The sequence below is a fragment of the Oncorhynchus mykiss genome, chromosome 4, assembly GCF_057628025.1.
Source record: "Oncorhynchus mykiss isolate SJ-2025 chromosome 4, ASM5762802v1, whole genome shotgun sequence".
NCBI classification, from domain to species: domain Eukaryota; kingdom Metazoa; phylum Chordata; class Actinopteri; order Salmoniformes; family Salmonidae; genus Oncorhynchus; species Oncorhynchus mykiss.
The window spans coordinates 50,902,195-50,917,489 of NC_143025.1; the positions used below are offsets into that span (position 1 = coordinate 50,902,195).

Sequence of the window (15,295 nt, forward strand, 5' to 3'; positions counted from 1 at the left end):
AGACACCTTTAACACTTTTTACAGCTAGGCTCGACAACATTCCACTGAAAAGGCGAAATTCAAAAATATTTTGGGGAAATAGGTAACTTTCATACATTCACAAGTGCAATACACCAAATTAAAGCATAACTTGTTAATCTACCCACCGTGTCCGATTTCAAAAAGGCTTTACAGCGAACGCACACCATATGATTGTTAGGTCAGAGCCTAGTCACAAGAACACATATGGTCATTTTCCAGCCAAAGAGGAGTTCCAGCACAAAATGCAGAAAGAGAAAATTAATCACTAACCTTTGATCTTCATCAGATGACACTCATAGGACTTCATGTTACACAATACGTGTTTGTTTTGTTCGGTAAAGTTCATATTTATATCCAAAAATCTCAGTTGACATTGGCGCTTTATGGTCAGTAATGTTGTGCCTCGAAAACATCTGGCAAATTTTCAGAGCGCCACATCAATTTACAGGAATACAAAAAAAAAACTTTGATAAAAGATACAAGTGTTATGCACAGAATTATAGATATACTTCTCCTTAACTTCTTGCGACTAGGTGGCGCTATTAAAAATTTTGGATGAAAAACGCTCCCGTTTTAAACAAGATATTTTGTCACAAAAAGATGCTCGACTATGCATAGAATTGGCAGCTTTGGAAAGAAAACACTCTGACGTTTCCAAAGCTGCAAAGATATTGTCTGTGAGTGCCAAAGAACTGATGTTACAGGCGAAACCCAGAAAAAAATCCAACCTGGAAGTGCCGCATTTTTTTAAACCGCCTCATGCCAATTTCTCCTTATATGGCTGTGAATGAGCTACGAATGAGCTTACGTTTTCCACGTATTCCCCAAGGTGTCTACAGCATTGTGACGACGTCTTTTTAGGCATTTCCATTGAAGAATGGCTGTAAGGGACCATATATAGCATGTGTCACATGGTGTCTCCCGCAGAAAATCTTGCTTAAAATTTCTTCTTATGAGAAACCAATTGCCTCGACGGATATATTATCGAATATATATGTTAATAAAAACACCTTGAGGATGGATCCTAAACAACGTTTGCCGTGTTTCTGTCGATATTATGGAGCAAATTTTGAAAAAAGTTTGGCGTTATAGTTGTAGCATTTTCTGGTCGATTTCTCATCCATGCATGATTAAGAAACGGGAGCTATTTCGCCTACAAAAATAATATTTTTGGAAAAAAGGAACATTTGCTATATAACTGGGAGTCTCCTGAGTGAAACCATCTGAAGTTCTTCAAAGGTAAATGATTTAATTTGGTTGCTTTTCTTATTTTTGTGAAAATGTTGCCTGCTGCCAGCAGAGCCTAGCATAGCATTATGCCATGATAAACTTACACAAATGCTTGTCTAGCGTTGGCTGTAACGCATATTTTGAAAATCTGAGATGACAGTGTTGTTAATAACAAAAGGCTAAGCTTGTGTTTGAATATATTTATTTAATTTCATTTGCGATTTTCATGAATAGGAAAAGTTTCTAGGGGTATTTATGTCCGCTGCGTTATGCTAATGCGTTTGAGGCTATGATTACGCTCCCAGATACGGGATTGCTCGTCGCAAGAGGTTTTTAACCTCTCTAGGGTAGGGGGCAGCATTCGGAATTTTGGATGAAAAGCATTCCCAAATTCAACGACCTGCTTACTCGGGCCCAGAAGATATGATATGCATATAACTGGTAGATTTGGATGGACAAATCTCTAAAGTTTCCAAAACTGTTGAAATAGTGTCTGTGAGCATAACAGAACTGATTTAACAGGCAAAAACTTGAGAAATATCCATTCAGGAAGTCATTTTAAGCCTGTGGATTACTAAAGAAAATGTGTGAACACAACTGAGGTTTTTGGATATAAAGAGACTTCATCGAACAAAAAGAACATTTATTGAGTAAATGAATGTCTTCTGATTGCCACCATATGAAGATCATCAAAGGTAAGGGATTCATTTTATCTCTATTTCTGAGTTTTGTAACGCTTCTACTTGGCTGGTGACTGTTTGTAATAATTTGTCAACTGAGCTATGTTCTGGGCTAGGTATGTTCTGGGCATTTTATAAATATGACACTGTGGTTGGTTTAACAAGAAGTTATTTCTTTAAACCTATGTAAAACATGTTTTGTTTTCTGAATTTTTATAATGAGCATTTCTGTAATTGAATTTGGCGCTCTGCAACCTCACTGGATGTTGGCCAGATGGGACGCTAGCGTCCCACGTACCCGAGAGAGGTTAATGCAACCGCTGTGTCAGATTTCAAAAAAGTTTTACGGAAAAAGCAAACCATGCAATAAGTATGGCGCTCAGACACAAAAACAAGCCATGCAGATACCCGCCATGTTGTGGAGTCAGTAATGTTGTGGAGTCAGTGTTATAAATATTCACTTACCTTTGATCTTCATCAGAATGCACTCCCAGGAATCCCAGTTCCACAATAAATGTTTGTTTTGTTCGATAAAATCCATAATTTATGTCCAAATCGCCTTTTGTTAGAGCGTTTAGTAAACAAATTCAAACTCACGAGGCGCGGGCAAGTCCAGGCGACAGTTCAGACAAAGTGATCAGCTCAGATGAGCGTGATCAGCTCATGCCACTCTGCCAGACCTCTGGTTGAATCAGCTCTCATTCACCCCCACTTCACAGTAGAAGCTTCAAACAAGGTTCTAAAGACTGGTGGAAGCCTTAGGAAGTGCAATATGACCCCATAGACACTGTATATTTGATAGGCAATGACTTGAAAAACTACAAACCTCTGATTTCCCACTTCCTAGTTGGATTTTTTCTCAGGTTTTTGCCTGCCATATTAGTTCTGTTACACTCAAACATCATTCAAACAGTTTTAGAAACTTCAGAGTGTTTTCTATCCAATACTACTAATAATATGCATATTATCTTCTGGGCCTGAGTAGCAGGAAGTTTACTCTGGGCGCGCTCTGGGCGACCTGTGCTGTCTTTAGGGACTCAAACTTTGTTTCGAGCCTGTCAAAATGATTGATAGTTTTTATTACAGCCTTTTTCATTTGTTCATTGTCATGGAGGAATCTTGTTGGTGGGTGTCTGAATTGTTGTCAGTACTCAAAGTGGCGCTAGCTGCTGCTTGTTGGGATTGGGCCTTTGTAGATTTTCCGTTAGCGGTTCTGTTGGTTTTCGTCACCATTCTTCACTTCATCGCTGCTAGTTAAAACTTCTTATGGGCAGGTGGGACGATAACTTTCATAAAATGACAAGTGTAATATACAGGTATCAAAATAAAGCTTAGCTTCTTGTTAATCCAGCTGCTGTCATATTTCAAAAAGGATTTACGGCAAAAGCACACCATGCAATTATCTGAGGACAGCGCCCTGCATGAAAAAAAAAATTCAACCAGGCAGGTGCAACACGAAAGTCAGAAATAGCGAAATAAAAAATGCCTTACCTTTGATCTTCTGTTGGCTCTCCACAAGTGTCACGACTGCTGCCGAAGTCGTTGCCTCTCCTTGTTCGGGCGGTGCTCGGCGTTCGACGTCACCGGTCTTCTAGCCATCATTGATCCTTTTTTCATTTTCCATTGGTTTTGTCTTGTCTTCCCATACACCTGTTTTCAATCCCATTCATTACCTGTTGTGTATTTAACCCTCTGTTTCCCCTCATGTCTTTGTCAGAGATTGTTTTATTGTCAGTGTAGTGTGATTGTTGTATAGGTGTGCGTCGGGTCCTTGTACCCATGTTTATGTACATTTAGTGTTATGGAGCATACTCCGTGGACTTTATTAAAAGACTCCATTTTACACTCCATTTGACTCTCCTGCGCCTGACTTCCCTGCCACCTATTACATCTACGCATGACAGAATCTCTGACCAAATATATGAAGTCAGCAGGAGAGGACACTATGCCCATGGAGCTGGAGGAACGCGTTCAGGAACAAGCTAGGGAGATTGACGTTATCAGCTCCGTCATGGATCACATTGCCATGAAAATGGATCGCTGGGAGAGACAGGGAGTTTCTCCAGCGCCACCACCACCACAACCGGAATCTCCCGTGAACGATTTTTCCTCTCCGGAATCGAGGATCCATTTATCCCTACCTACGGGATACAACGGAGATACTGCCGGCTGCCAGGGTTTCCTCCTTAAACTGAACTTGTATCTAGCCACGGCCTCCCCAGTACCATCTGACCGTGAGAAGAGTTACGCCCTCGTCTCATGCCTCACCGGGAAAGCCCTGGAATGGGCCAGCGCTGTGTGTAGTAGGGAGGTTGCGGCGCTGGACCATTTTGAGGAGTTCACCCGCCAATTCCGGATAGTATTCGATCACCCACCTGAAGGCAAAGCAGCGGGTGAGCTTCTCTATCATCTGAGGCAGGAGACGAGGAGTGCACAGGATTTTCCCTTGGAGTTTAGGACCTTGGCTGCCGGCGCTGGATGGAGCGACAGGGCCCTGATCGACCATTACCGTTGTAGTCTACGCGAGGACGTCCGTCGGGAGCTGGCCTGTAGAGACACCACCCTCACCTTCGACCAGCTGGTGGACATGTCCATCAGGCTGGACAACATGCTGGCTACTCGTGGACGTCTAGATCGGGGTCTGGTTGTTCCATCCTCCCGCACCCTCTCTCCCGAACCTATGGAATTGGGAGGGATGGTGCGCAGGGAGACCGGAGGGGGTTCCCGCTCGAGCACCATTCAAGGTCGCAGAGAGCACACTGCTGGTCGGTGCCGGGTTGGTTCCTCTGGGAATAGAGAGGGCAGGCAGGGCATTCTGGCGTCACCCCAGGTGAGTAGGCACCATTCTCATCCAGAGCCCTCTGCTGCACTAATGTTTGTCTCTGTCTCTTTTCCTGACTTTTCACTGCATTCCCAGTATAAGGCGCTAGTAGATTCGGGTGCGGCTGGAAATTTCATTAATAAAAGTCTAGCTCATAGTTTAGGGATCCCTATTGTTCCTGTGGATATGCCTTTCCCTATTCATGCCTTAGATAGTCGACCATTAGGGTCAGGGTTTATCAGGGAGGTAACCGCACCTTTGTGTATGATAACGCAGGAGGGTCACAAGGAGAAGATTAGTCTTTTCCTTATTGATTCTCCTGCGTATTCTGTGGTGCTAGGCCTACCCTGGTTAGTTTGTCATAACCCCACTGTTTCTTGGCCACAGAGGGCTCTCACAGGGTGGTCGCGAGAATGCTCAGGTAGGTGTTTAGGGGTTTCCGTTGGTGCTACTACGGTGGAAAGTCCAGACCAGGTCTCCACCGTGCGCATTCCCCCCGAATATGCCGATTTGGCTCTCGCCTTCTGTAAAAAGAAGGCGACTCAATTACCACCCCATCGACTGGGGGATTGTGCGATAGATCTCCTGGTAGACGCTGCATATCCCAAGAGTCACGTGTATCCCCTGTCGCAAGCGGAGACGGAGGCTATGGAGACATATATCTCTGAATCCCTGCATCAGGGGTTCATTCAGCCATCCATTTCACCCGTCTCTTCGAGTTTCTTTTTTGTGAAAAAAAAGGATGGCGGTTTACGCCCGTGCGTTGATTATCGAGGTCTTAATAAAATCACAGTGAAATATAGTTACCCGCTACCTCTGATCAATACGATTATTGAGTTAATGCACGGGGCACGTTTTTTCACAAAATTGGATCTCAGGAGTGCGTACAATCTGGTGCGTATTAAGAAGGGTGATGAGTGGAAGACGGCATTTAGCACCACCTCAGGTCATTATGAGTACCTGGTCATGCCATATGGGTTGATGAATGCTCCATCAGTTTTCCAATCATTTGTAGATGAGATCTTCAGGGACCTGCACGGGCAGGGTGTAGTGGTGTATATCGATGATATTCTGATATACTCTGCTACACGCGCCGAGCATGTGTCCCTGGTGCGCAGGGTGCTTGGTCGCCTGTTGGAGCATGATCTATATGTCAAGTCTGAGAAATGCTTGTTTTTCCAACAATCCATCTCCTTCCTAGGGCATCGGATTTCCACTTCAGGAGTGGAGATGGAGAGCGACCGCATTACAGCCGTGCGTAATTGGCCGACTCCAACCACGGTAAAGGAGTTGCAGCGTTTTTTGGGGTTTTCCAATTACTACCGGAGGTTTATCCGGGGTTTTGGTCAGGTGGCAGCTCCCATTACCTCACTGCTAAAGGGGGGCCCGGTGCGCTTGCAGTGGTCGGCTGAGGCAAACAGGGCTTTTGAGCACCTGAAGACTCTGTTTACTTCTCCGCCTGTGCTGGCTCATCCGGATCCCTCTTTGCCATTCATAGTGGAGGTGGACGCATCCGAAGCTGGGATAGGAGCAGTGCTCTCTCAGCGTTCGGGTACGCCACTGAAGCTTCGCCCCTGTGCTTTCTTTTCTAAGAAGCTCAGCCCGGCGGAGCGAAACTATGATGTGGGGAACCGGGAGCTGTTAGCTGTCGTAGAAGCTTTGAAGGTGTGGAGGCATTGGCTTGAGGGGGCTAAACACCCTTTTCTCATCTGGACTGACCACCGCAATCTGGAGTATATCCGGCAGGCAAAGAGATTGAATCCTCGCCAGGCAAGGTGGGCCATGTTTTTCACTCGTTTTGTGTTTACTCTTTCTTACAGACCAGGCTCCCAGAACGTTAAGGCAGACGCATTGTCTCGGCTGTATGACACAGAGGAGCGGTCCATGGATCCCACTCCCATACTCCCAGCTTCGTGTTTGGTGGCGCCAGTAGTGTGGGAGCTGGACGCGGACATTGAGCGGGCGTCACGTGCAGAGCCTTCTCCCCCTGAGTGTCCAGCTGGTCGTCTGTACGTTCCGTCTGCTGTACGCGACCGATTGATATATTGGGCTCACACGTCACCCTCCTCTGGTCATCCTGGGATAGGTCGGACGATGCGCTGTCTTGACGGGAGATACTGGTGGCCCACTTTAGCTAAGGACGTGAGGATTTATGTTTCTTCCTGCTCGGTGTGCGCCCAGTGCAAGGCTCCTAGACACCTGCCCAGAGGTAAGCTACAACCTCTACCCGTTCCTCAACGGCCGTGGTCACACCTGTCGGTGGATTTTTTGACCGATCTTCCACCTTCACAGGGTTACACCACGATCCTGGTCGTTGTGGATCGGTTTTCTAAGTCCTGTCGTCTCCTCCCTTTGCCCGGTCTCCCTACGGCCTTACAAACTGCAGAGGCCCTGTTTACACACGTTTTCCGGCACTATGGGGTGCCTGAGGATATAGTGTCTGATCGGGGTCCCCAGTTCACGTCAAGGGTCTGGAAGGCGTTCATGGAGCGTCTGGGGATCTCGGTTAGTCTTACCTCAGGTTTTCACCCCGAGAGTAATGGGCAGGTGGAGAGAGTTAACCAGGATGTGGGTAGGTTTCTGCGGTCTTATTGCCAGGATCGGCCGGGGGAGTGGGCGAAGTTCGTGCCCTGGGCAGAGATGGCTCAGAACTCGCTACGTCACTCCTCCACTAACCTTACTCCCTTTCAATGTGTATTAGGGTATCAGCCGGTTCTGGCTCCTTGGCATCAGAGCCAGACCGAGGCCCCTGCGGTGGACAATTGGTTTCGGCACGCTGAGGAGACCTGGGAGGCAGCCCACGTCCACCTTCAGCGTGCCATAAGGCGCCAGAAAATTGGCGCAGACCGTCGCCGCAGTGAGGCCCCAGTGTTCGCACCAGGGGACAGGGTCTGGCTCTCGACCCGAAACCTGCCCCTTCGCCTTCTCTGCCGGAAGCTGGGTCCGCGGTTTGTGGGGCCGTTTAAAGTCCTGAGGAGAGTGAACGAGGTATGTTATAGGTTACAACTACCCACTCATTACCGTATTAACCCCTCGTTCCATGTGTCTCTCCTCAGGCCGATGGTGGCTGGCCCGCTCCAGGAGGCTGAAGTGCGTAATGTTCCTCCGCCTCCTCTAGACATCGAGGGGGTTCCGGCGTACTCTGTTCGATCCATTTTGGATTCGAGACGTCGGGCGAGGGGCCTTCAGTACCTCGTGGACTGGGAGGGCTACGGGCCGGAGGAGAGATGCTGGGTTCCGGTGGAGGACGTGTTAGATCCTTCCATGTTATCAGAATTCCACCGTCTCCATCCGGATCGCCCTGCACCTCGCCTTCCGGGTCGTCCCCGAGGCCGGTGTCGACGCGCAGCTGGAGCCGCGCGTCAGGGGGGGGGTACTGTCACGACTGCTGCCGAAGTCGTTGCCTCTCCTTGTTCGGGCGGTGCTCGGCGTTCGACGTCACCGGTCTTCTAGCCATCATTGATCCTTTTTTCATTTTCCATTGGTTTTGTCTTGTCTTCCCATACACCTGTTTTCAATCCCATTCATTACCTGTTGTGTATTTAACCCTCTGTTTCCCCTCATGTCTTTGTCAGAGATTGTTTTATTGTCAGTGTAGTGTGATTGTTGTATAGGTGTGCGTCGGGTCCTTGTACCCATGTTTATGTACATTTAGTGTTATGGAGCATACTCCGTGGACTTTATTAAAAGACTCCATTTTACACTCTATTTGACTCTCCTGCGCCTGACTTCCCTGCCACCTATTACATCTACGCATGACAACAAGGTCCCAGATATATCACAAATGGTCCTTTTGTTCGATAATGTCCTTCTTTATATCCATAGCTCAGTTTAGCTGGCCGCTTCAGTCAATAATCCACCTAGTTTCCCTCCATCAAAATGCAAAAAAAAAATGAATCCCAAACATTACTAATCAACTTTTCCAAACAAGTCAAACAAGGTTTATAATCAAACCTTAGGTATCCTAATACGTACATTTAATGATACAATTTAAGAGGGAGAATTGGTATTGTCTTTACCGGAGAAAAATACCAAAGAATGCGCTCTCTTCCACGCACTTGGAAACAATACAGACAAAATGGGAGCCACCTAGAAAAACTACAATTTCTGGCTCATTTACAAAAAAAACAGCATGAAACTCTTTTTAAAGACGGTCGACATCTAGTGGAAGCCATAGGAACTGCAATCTGGGAGGATTTCGCCTTATAATAAAAGTGACAGCCATTGAAGACAGTAGTAGGCTGATTTTTTTGTTTGTTTTTTTGTTTGGGGGGGAGGTGGTTTGTCCTCAGGGTTTCGCCTGCCATATCAGTTCTGTTATACTCAGACATAATTTTAACAGTTTTAGAAACTTTAGAGTTTTCTATCCAAATTATATGCATATCCTAGCTTCTGGGCCTGAGTAACAGGCAGTTTACTTTGGGCACGCTTTTCATTCAGACATGAAAATACTGCACCCTACCCAAGAGAGGTTAATGCCTGGGTTGTATACTAAACGTGGGTGTAAACTCGGCAATAAAATTATGAACATCCCTTTTTTAGGACCCTGTCTTTCAAAGATAAATTAGATTTTTTACAAATTAACTTCACAGCTCTTCATTGTAACTGGTTTAAACACTGTTTCCCATGCTTGTTCAATGAACCATAAACATTTAACGACCGTTCCACAGGTGCATGTTCATTAAGACACTAACAGCTTACAGACGGTAGGCAATTAAGGTCAGTTATGAACACTTAGGACACTAAAGAGGCCTTTCTACTGAAAAACACCAAAAGAAAGATGCCCAGGGTCCCTCCTCATCTGTGTAATGTGGCCAGGGCAATAAATTGCAATGTCCGTACTGTGAGACGCCTAAGACAGTGCTACAGGGAGACAGGACGGACAGCTGATCATCCTCGCAGTGGCAGACCACATGTAACAACACCTGCACAGGATCGGTACATACGAACATCACACCTGCGGGACAGGTACAGGATGGCAACATCAACTTCCCGAGTTACACCAGGAACGCACAATCCCTCCATCAGTGCTCAGACTGTCCACAATAGGCTGAGAGAGGCTGGACTGAGGGCTTGCAGGTCCTCACCAGACAGTGATGTCTGTTGAGGACCCGCCTTACAACAGGCCTACAAGCCCTCAGTCCAGCCTCTCTCAGCCAACTGAGGACAGTCTGAGCACTGATGGAGGGATTGTGCATTCCTGGTGTAACTCAGGAAGTGGTGGCAACTCAAATCGGAAAGCAAATGGCTCCTGATGGAAAAAAGACATCTCTCTGTAGGCTACCAAAACATTGTCAACTTCCCAATGGGCCTATTTAATTTTTTATTTGAACTATATTTAAACAGGGATCACAGATTTAAAATATTTTACAAGAGCCCTGTATGCATTACAATAACAGAATAATAAAACATATGTGTTTTTTAAAACAATATAATTCAGCGCACAAGAACAAAGTAAACACATTTAATAAAAGCAATCACATTCAACTTCAAAGGTCCTCAATCAATTTCAACAGCCCGAGTGACACCAGCACATGTAACTGCTGTGAACTCTGTTCCACACTTTCGGGGCAAAAAACAAAATGCACATTTTTCCAAATCTGTGGAGACCGAAGGGATCTCTATTGTTATCCATTCCTGAGAACGGGTTTGGTAACTTATGATTCTTAACTTAATTAAGGAAGTTACATATAGTTACATATAGGCAGTTTTTATAAGATTGCTTTGTAAATAAGAGAATGCAGCTCTCTTACAGACAGTGGTCCATCCTACATTTTTATACAGACTACAATGATGAGTCCTAAAATTGTCACCTGTGATAAAACGTAGTGCGGAATGGTAGACTGCGTCCACGGGTTTGAAAAGAGACTGCTTCATGCATGTAAACAATATCACCAAAATCCAATAGAGGGAGAAGCATTATTTCAATATTTCTCTTACTTTTAATACTAAGGCATGATTTATTTTGATATTTAAAAAAAAACTGTAATCAGATGGGGCGATTTTCGATCAGTACACAAATCCTTTAAATAGTCAGCATCCTGCAAGATTAAAATGCAAGATTAAAATCTGGTGATCAACACCTCTGGGGTAGTAAAAATGGTAATTAAATCAATGAGTTCGTTTAGTACACACTTCTTGGCGGAGGGTGGACGATCACTTCATATTAACTTTTATTTTTGAGTTTGGACCCAACCATTAAAATGTAGGACTGAAGGTAGCCTTTAACAGAGACACAGAAATAATATTATTTGTGTAAATAGCAACACCACCTATTGAGCAATCAATTGGCCATCACAGGTGAGTGAGCTGTGCATCATTGGATATGTCAGTAAAATTGGAAAGTTTTCTTTGTATTTTTTTAAGAATTTCCTCATTGTACAATGTCTCCACACGTTTAGGCTACTGGTGGAGTCAAGTCGTTTTTTATTATCAGATTGTTTGTCAGTTTCAAAGTATCCTATCATTTGTGCAGTCTAAAAAAGATTCAGCCATGTAAAATGATGTAGAATTGCATGAAATACATTTTTTTTTTTCTGGACCCTAGGCTACAAAGAAATTCAATGTGCAACTTCTTCACACACCTCTACTCAACTGCTCTATGCAAAAGTGATATTGCATGCAGTGCTTAATAAAAAAATAAAAAATAAATATATATATATTTTGTTTTGGTATCATGGACGGTGACCTGGAAGGCTCTATCGCACTCACTTTTTGATCGCACTTCCCGATTTTACAAATTTAAGGACTGATTTACTCCACAATTCTAACCTAATTGACAGGGTGAAAATGAAGATTGTACATAATAAAAACTTGCAACCTGTTTGCAACACGGCATTAAAGTAATACTGCAAGAAATGTGCCAAAGAAATGGTCATTGTTCTGAATACAACGTTTTATGTTTGATGCAAATACAAAACATGTACCACTCTCTCCAGATTTTAAAGCATGGTGGTGGCTGCATAATGTTAAATCATAGCAGAAAACCTGCCTCCGTCTGCTTTCCACCAGACATTGGGAGATGAATACACCTTTTCAGCAGGACAACCTGAAACACAAGGCTACATCTACACTGGAGTTGCTTATCAAGTAGATGGCGACTGTTCCTGCGTGGCTGAGTTCCAGTTTGACTTTTACATCTACTTGAAAATCTATGGCAATACATAAATGGTTGTCTAGCAGTGGTGATTTTCGCATGTAAATCTTGGTGGGGCAAACTCAGATTTTTTTTTTAGATGCATGCCAGTAAAGCCACTACACAACACAAAACAATACATGAATTGCACTACAACTGTGAGTAACAGTGCCCACAAACTGTTAGGGCCGATATAAAGCTGTCCCAACAGCAGAGCTTTCTTTTTAGCACCATGAAGTGAATTCTTAGCCAGGTGTAGCGGGGGTGTCAGAGGAAACTTGTCTGGCAGCGAAACTGTACATTCAGCCTAAATTTTTACTGCCTTTTTAAAAAATATGGCTGACCTTGATGAAACAAATGTTTCTACTGACAGTTTGAGATTGACAAACTATAGCAAAGGGAATGAAAAGTGGATAAGAGGCAATCTGTAATTTTGATTAAGACATTAATGAGTGAGCTAGGACAGATTTAGTCAACTATTTGTTCAGCACTTGTGGGGTACAGCAACCGAATTCAGAACAGTACTCTCCCTGTACACCAAGTCAGAACCATAGGATAAATAAAGGGGACATAAGCAGATAATGAAATCTCTTCCAATATTTGATTACATTTCTCTAAAACAGGCTACATGCTCTGACCGTAAGGCGCTGCAGAGGGTAGTGCAAGCTTCTTGTCATCCAGGACCTATATACCAGGCGGTGTCAGAGGAAATCCCTAAAAAATTGTCAGACTCCAGCCACCCAAGTCATAGACTATTCTCTCTATTACCGCACGGCAAGCAGTACCGGAGCGCCAAGACTAGGTTCAAATATAAGACTCCTGAACAGCTAATCAAAAGGCCACCTGGACTATTTACATTGACACCCACCCCCTTTTGATTTTTACACTGCTGTTACTCGCTGTTTATCTATGCATAGTCACTTTACCTCTACCTACATGTACAAATGTTCAAATTACCTAGACTAACCTGTACATTGACTCAGTGCCGATACCCCCTGTATATAGCCTCTTTATTGTTATTTTTTTTACTTAACTTCTTTGGGACAGGGGACAGTATTTTCACGTCCGGATGAAAAGCGTGTCCAAGGTAAATGGCCTGCTACTCAGACCCAGAAGCTAAGATATGCATACTATTAGTAGATCTGGATAGAAAACACTGAAGTTTCTAAAACTGTTTGAATCATGTCTGTGAGTATAACAGAACTTTTTTTTTATTTTGAGGTCACTCTCTTTTCAATGGTTTTCATTGGGAATCCAGATTTCTAATCAACTTTCCTGCAGTTCCTATCACTTCCACTGGATGTCAACAGTCTTTAGAAATTGGTTGAGGTTTTTCCTTTGAGAAATGAAGAATTAACACTGTTCAGAATGATATTGAATGTGTGATTTCATCAAAGCAACATTTTTATAGTCATTTATTTGAATTTGGCGCTCTGCATTTTCACTGGATATTGGCCAGGTGGAACGCTACCATCCCACATATCCCAGAGAGGTTTTAACCAATAATACGGTTCAAGAAATAGAGTTAAGGGCTTTTAAGTAAGCATTTCATGGTAAGGTTTACTTTTGTATTCAGCTCATGTAAAAATAAAAAAATAAAAATTATTTTTATGTGCACCACCAAGTCAGAACAGTAGACTAAGTTATGAAGGGGAAAAGGACCAACTTATTAGGATGAGGCACATGGGCTACTAACAGCTTACTACACAACATACACTTAGTATCACTTTCTTAGCTACAGTATACATATCTCCCTGGCGTATTATTACATAGTTTATGCAGCAGCATACAATACATTTTTGGACCTGTATGTTCCCGACTAGGAATTCCGAGATGGATGACCATTCAAAACTTATTTTCCAGTTGTCTTGAATTTACTAAACTCCTGAGATTTCTGCGTTTCCAGTTGTTTTAAACAGCATGGCCAATGAATTCAACCTTTTCTGGCCCGTGGTGTGTTGCAAGTGAATGTTTTATAATTTTAAGCTCATCAAAGACCCTTAAACCTAGACTTGGACCACAACCTTTCCACTGAAATAGCAGGCTAGTGATTGCTTTGCAAAGCTTGCAGTTGGGAACTGATTCCTTCCAAACCACTAATTGTTGAATTTACAACTTGTTTAATGTTCCTGGCCGACAAGCACCAATACGTTTCTCTTATTTCTCTTCAATTGAGAAGGATTTGCCAGTAGACTGACTTGATTCATTATGACTGCTAGCTAAGATTTTGAAAGTATGATGTTGACATGATCAGTCCAATCAAAGCTATGGCAGATAAAATGCCGTCAAATAACTATCTGTGGCCAATGACCTTGAGCCTTCTTGGATGGGCACTTCTAATGTTAATCTATGGCAGCTAGTCTAAGTCAGTTCCAATACCATATTTACAACGTGCAGGGATACTCGAGTGATTGTCGATACTGTAGGGGTAAGCGGACTAGGCAACAGGATAAAAGATAAACAGAGTAGCAGCTGGTGTGTAGCGTCAGTATAAATGTGAGTCAGCAAACTATGGAGTGAGTGTAGGGCCCTGTGACTGTGCAAAGATTGTAATAAAAGGTCAAAGATACAAGGGTAACTCAGTCCGTGTAGGTATTTATCAGTCATATTGCTTGGGGATAGAAGCTGTGAAGAGCCTGTTGGGGTCAGACTTGATGCACTGGTACCTCTAGCCGTGCAGCAGAAGAGAAAATAGTATATGGATTGGTTGGTTGGAGTCTAATGATTTTTCTGGGCCTTTTTACACCGCCTGGATGGCAAGCCGCTTGGTGCCAGGGATGTACTGGGCTGTCCGCACAACCCTCTGTAGCGCCACACGATCGAGGGCAGTGCTATTGCCATACCAAGCATTGATTCAGCCAGTCAATATGCTCTCAATGGTACAGCTGTACAATATTTTGAGGGATGGAGGGCCCATGCCAAACTTCAACCTCCCTGAGGGGGAAGACGCACAAGCTCGCCTCCTTGACGACTGTGTTTGGACCATTTGTCTTTAGTGATTTGGACACTGAGTAACTTGAAGCTGTCTAACTACTCCACTACCGCCCGCCGATGTGGATGGGGGCGAGCTTGCCCGTCTCCCCACCACCCCTGTTTCCTGTAGTCCCCAACCTCAGTCTTGCGGACCTCGAGAGAGAGATTGTTCCTCCGGGCACCATACTGCCAGGTCACTGACCACCTCCCTGTAGGCTGACCCGTCATCGCCAGTGATCAGGCCTACCACCTCCGTGTCGTCAGCCAACTTAAAGATTTGTGATGGCGTCATGGGTGAATGGGCAGTGACGAAGCGCACATGCCCCTGTGTTAAGGGTCAGCATGGCGGAGGTGATGTTGCCTACCCTCACCACCTGTGGTCGGCCCATCAGGAAGTCCAGGACCCAGAGTCCTAAGCTTGGTGACGAGCATGGA

The 15,295-nt window shown here is 44.3% G+C and overlaps 1 protein-coding gene across 6 annotated transcripts in view; it reads left to right on the top strand.

The window, feature by feature from the left end:
- The window catches only part of mcoln2 (mucolipin TRP cation channel 2), a 73,414-nt gene that overhangs the window by 55,099 nt on the left and 3,020 nt on the right, over positions 1 to 15,295 (top strand). For 4 of the 6 annotated variants that reach the window (XM_090232248.1, XM_090232251.1, XM_090232247.1 and 1 more), the window contains one exon: positions 7,809 to 8,460. The exons of the other annotated variants lie outside the window; for them this stretch is intronic. In XM_090232248.1, the coding sequence (XP_090088374.1) occupies positions 7,809 to 8,205 (397 nt within the window). In that variant the 3' untranslated portion in view covers positions 8,206 to 8,460. Of the gene's footprint in view, positions 1 to 7,808; positions 8,461 to 15,295 lie in introns of those variants that run through there. 6 annotated transcript variants of the gene reach the window in all.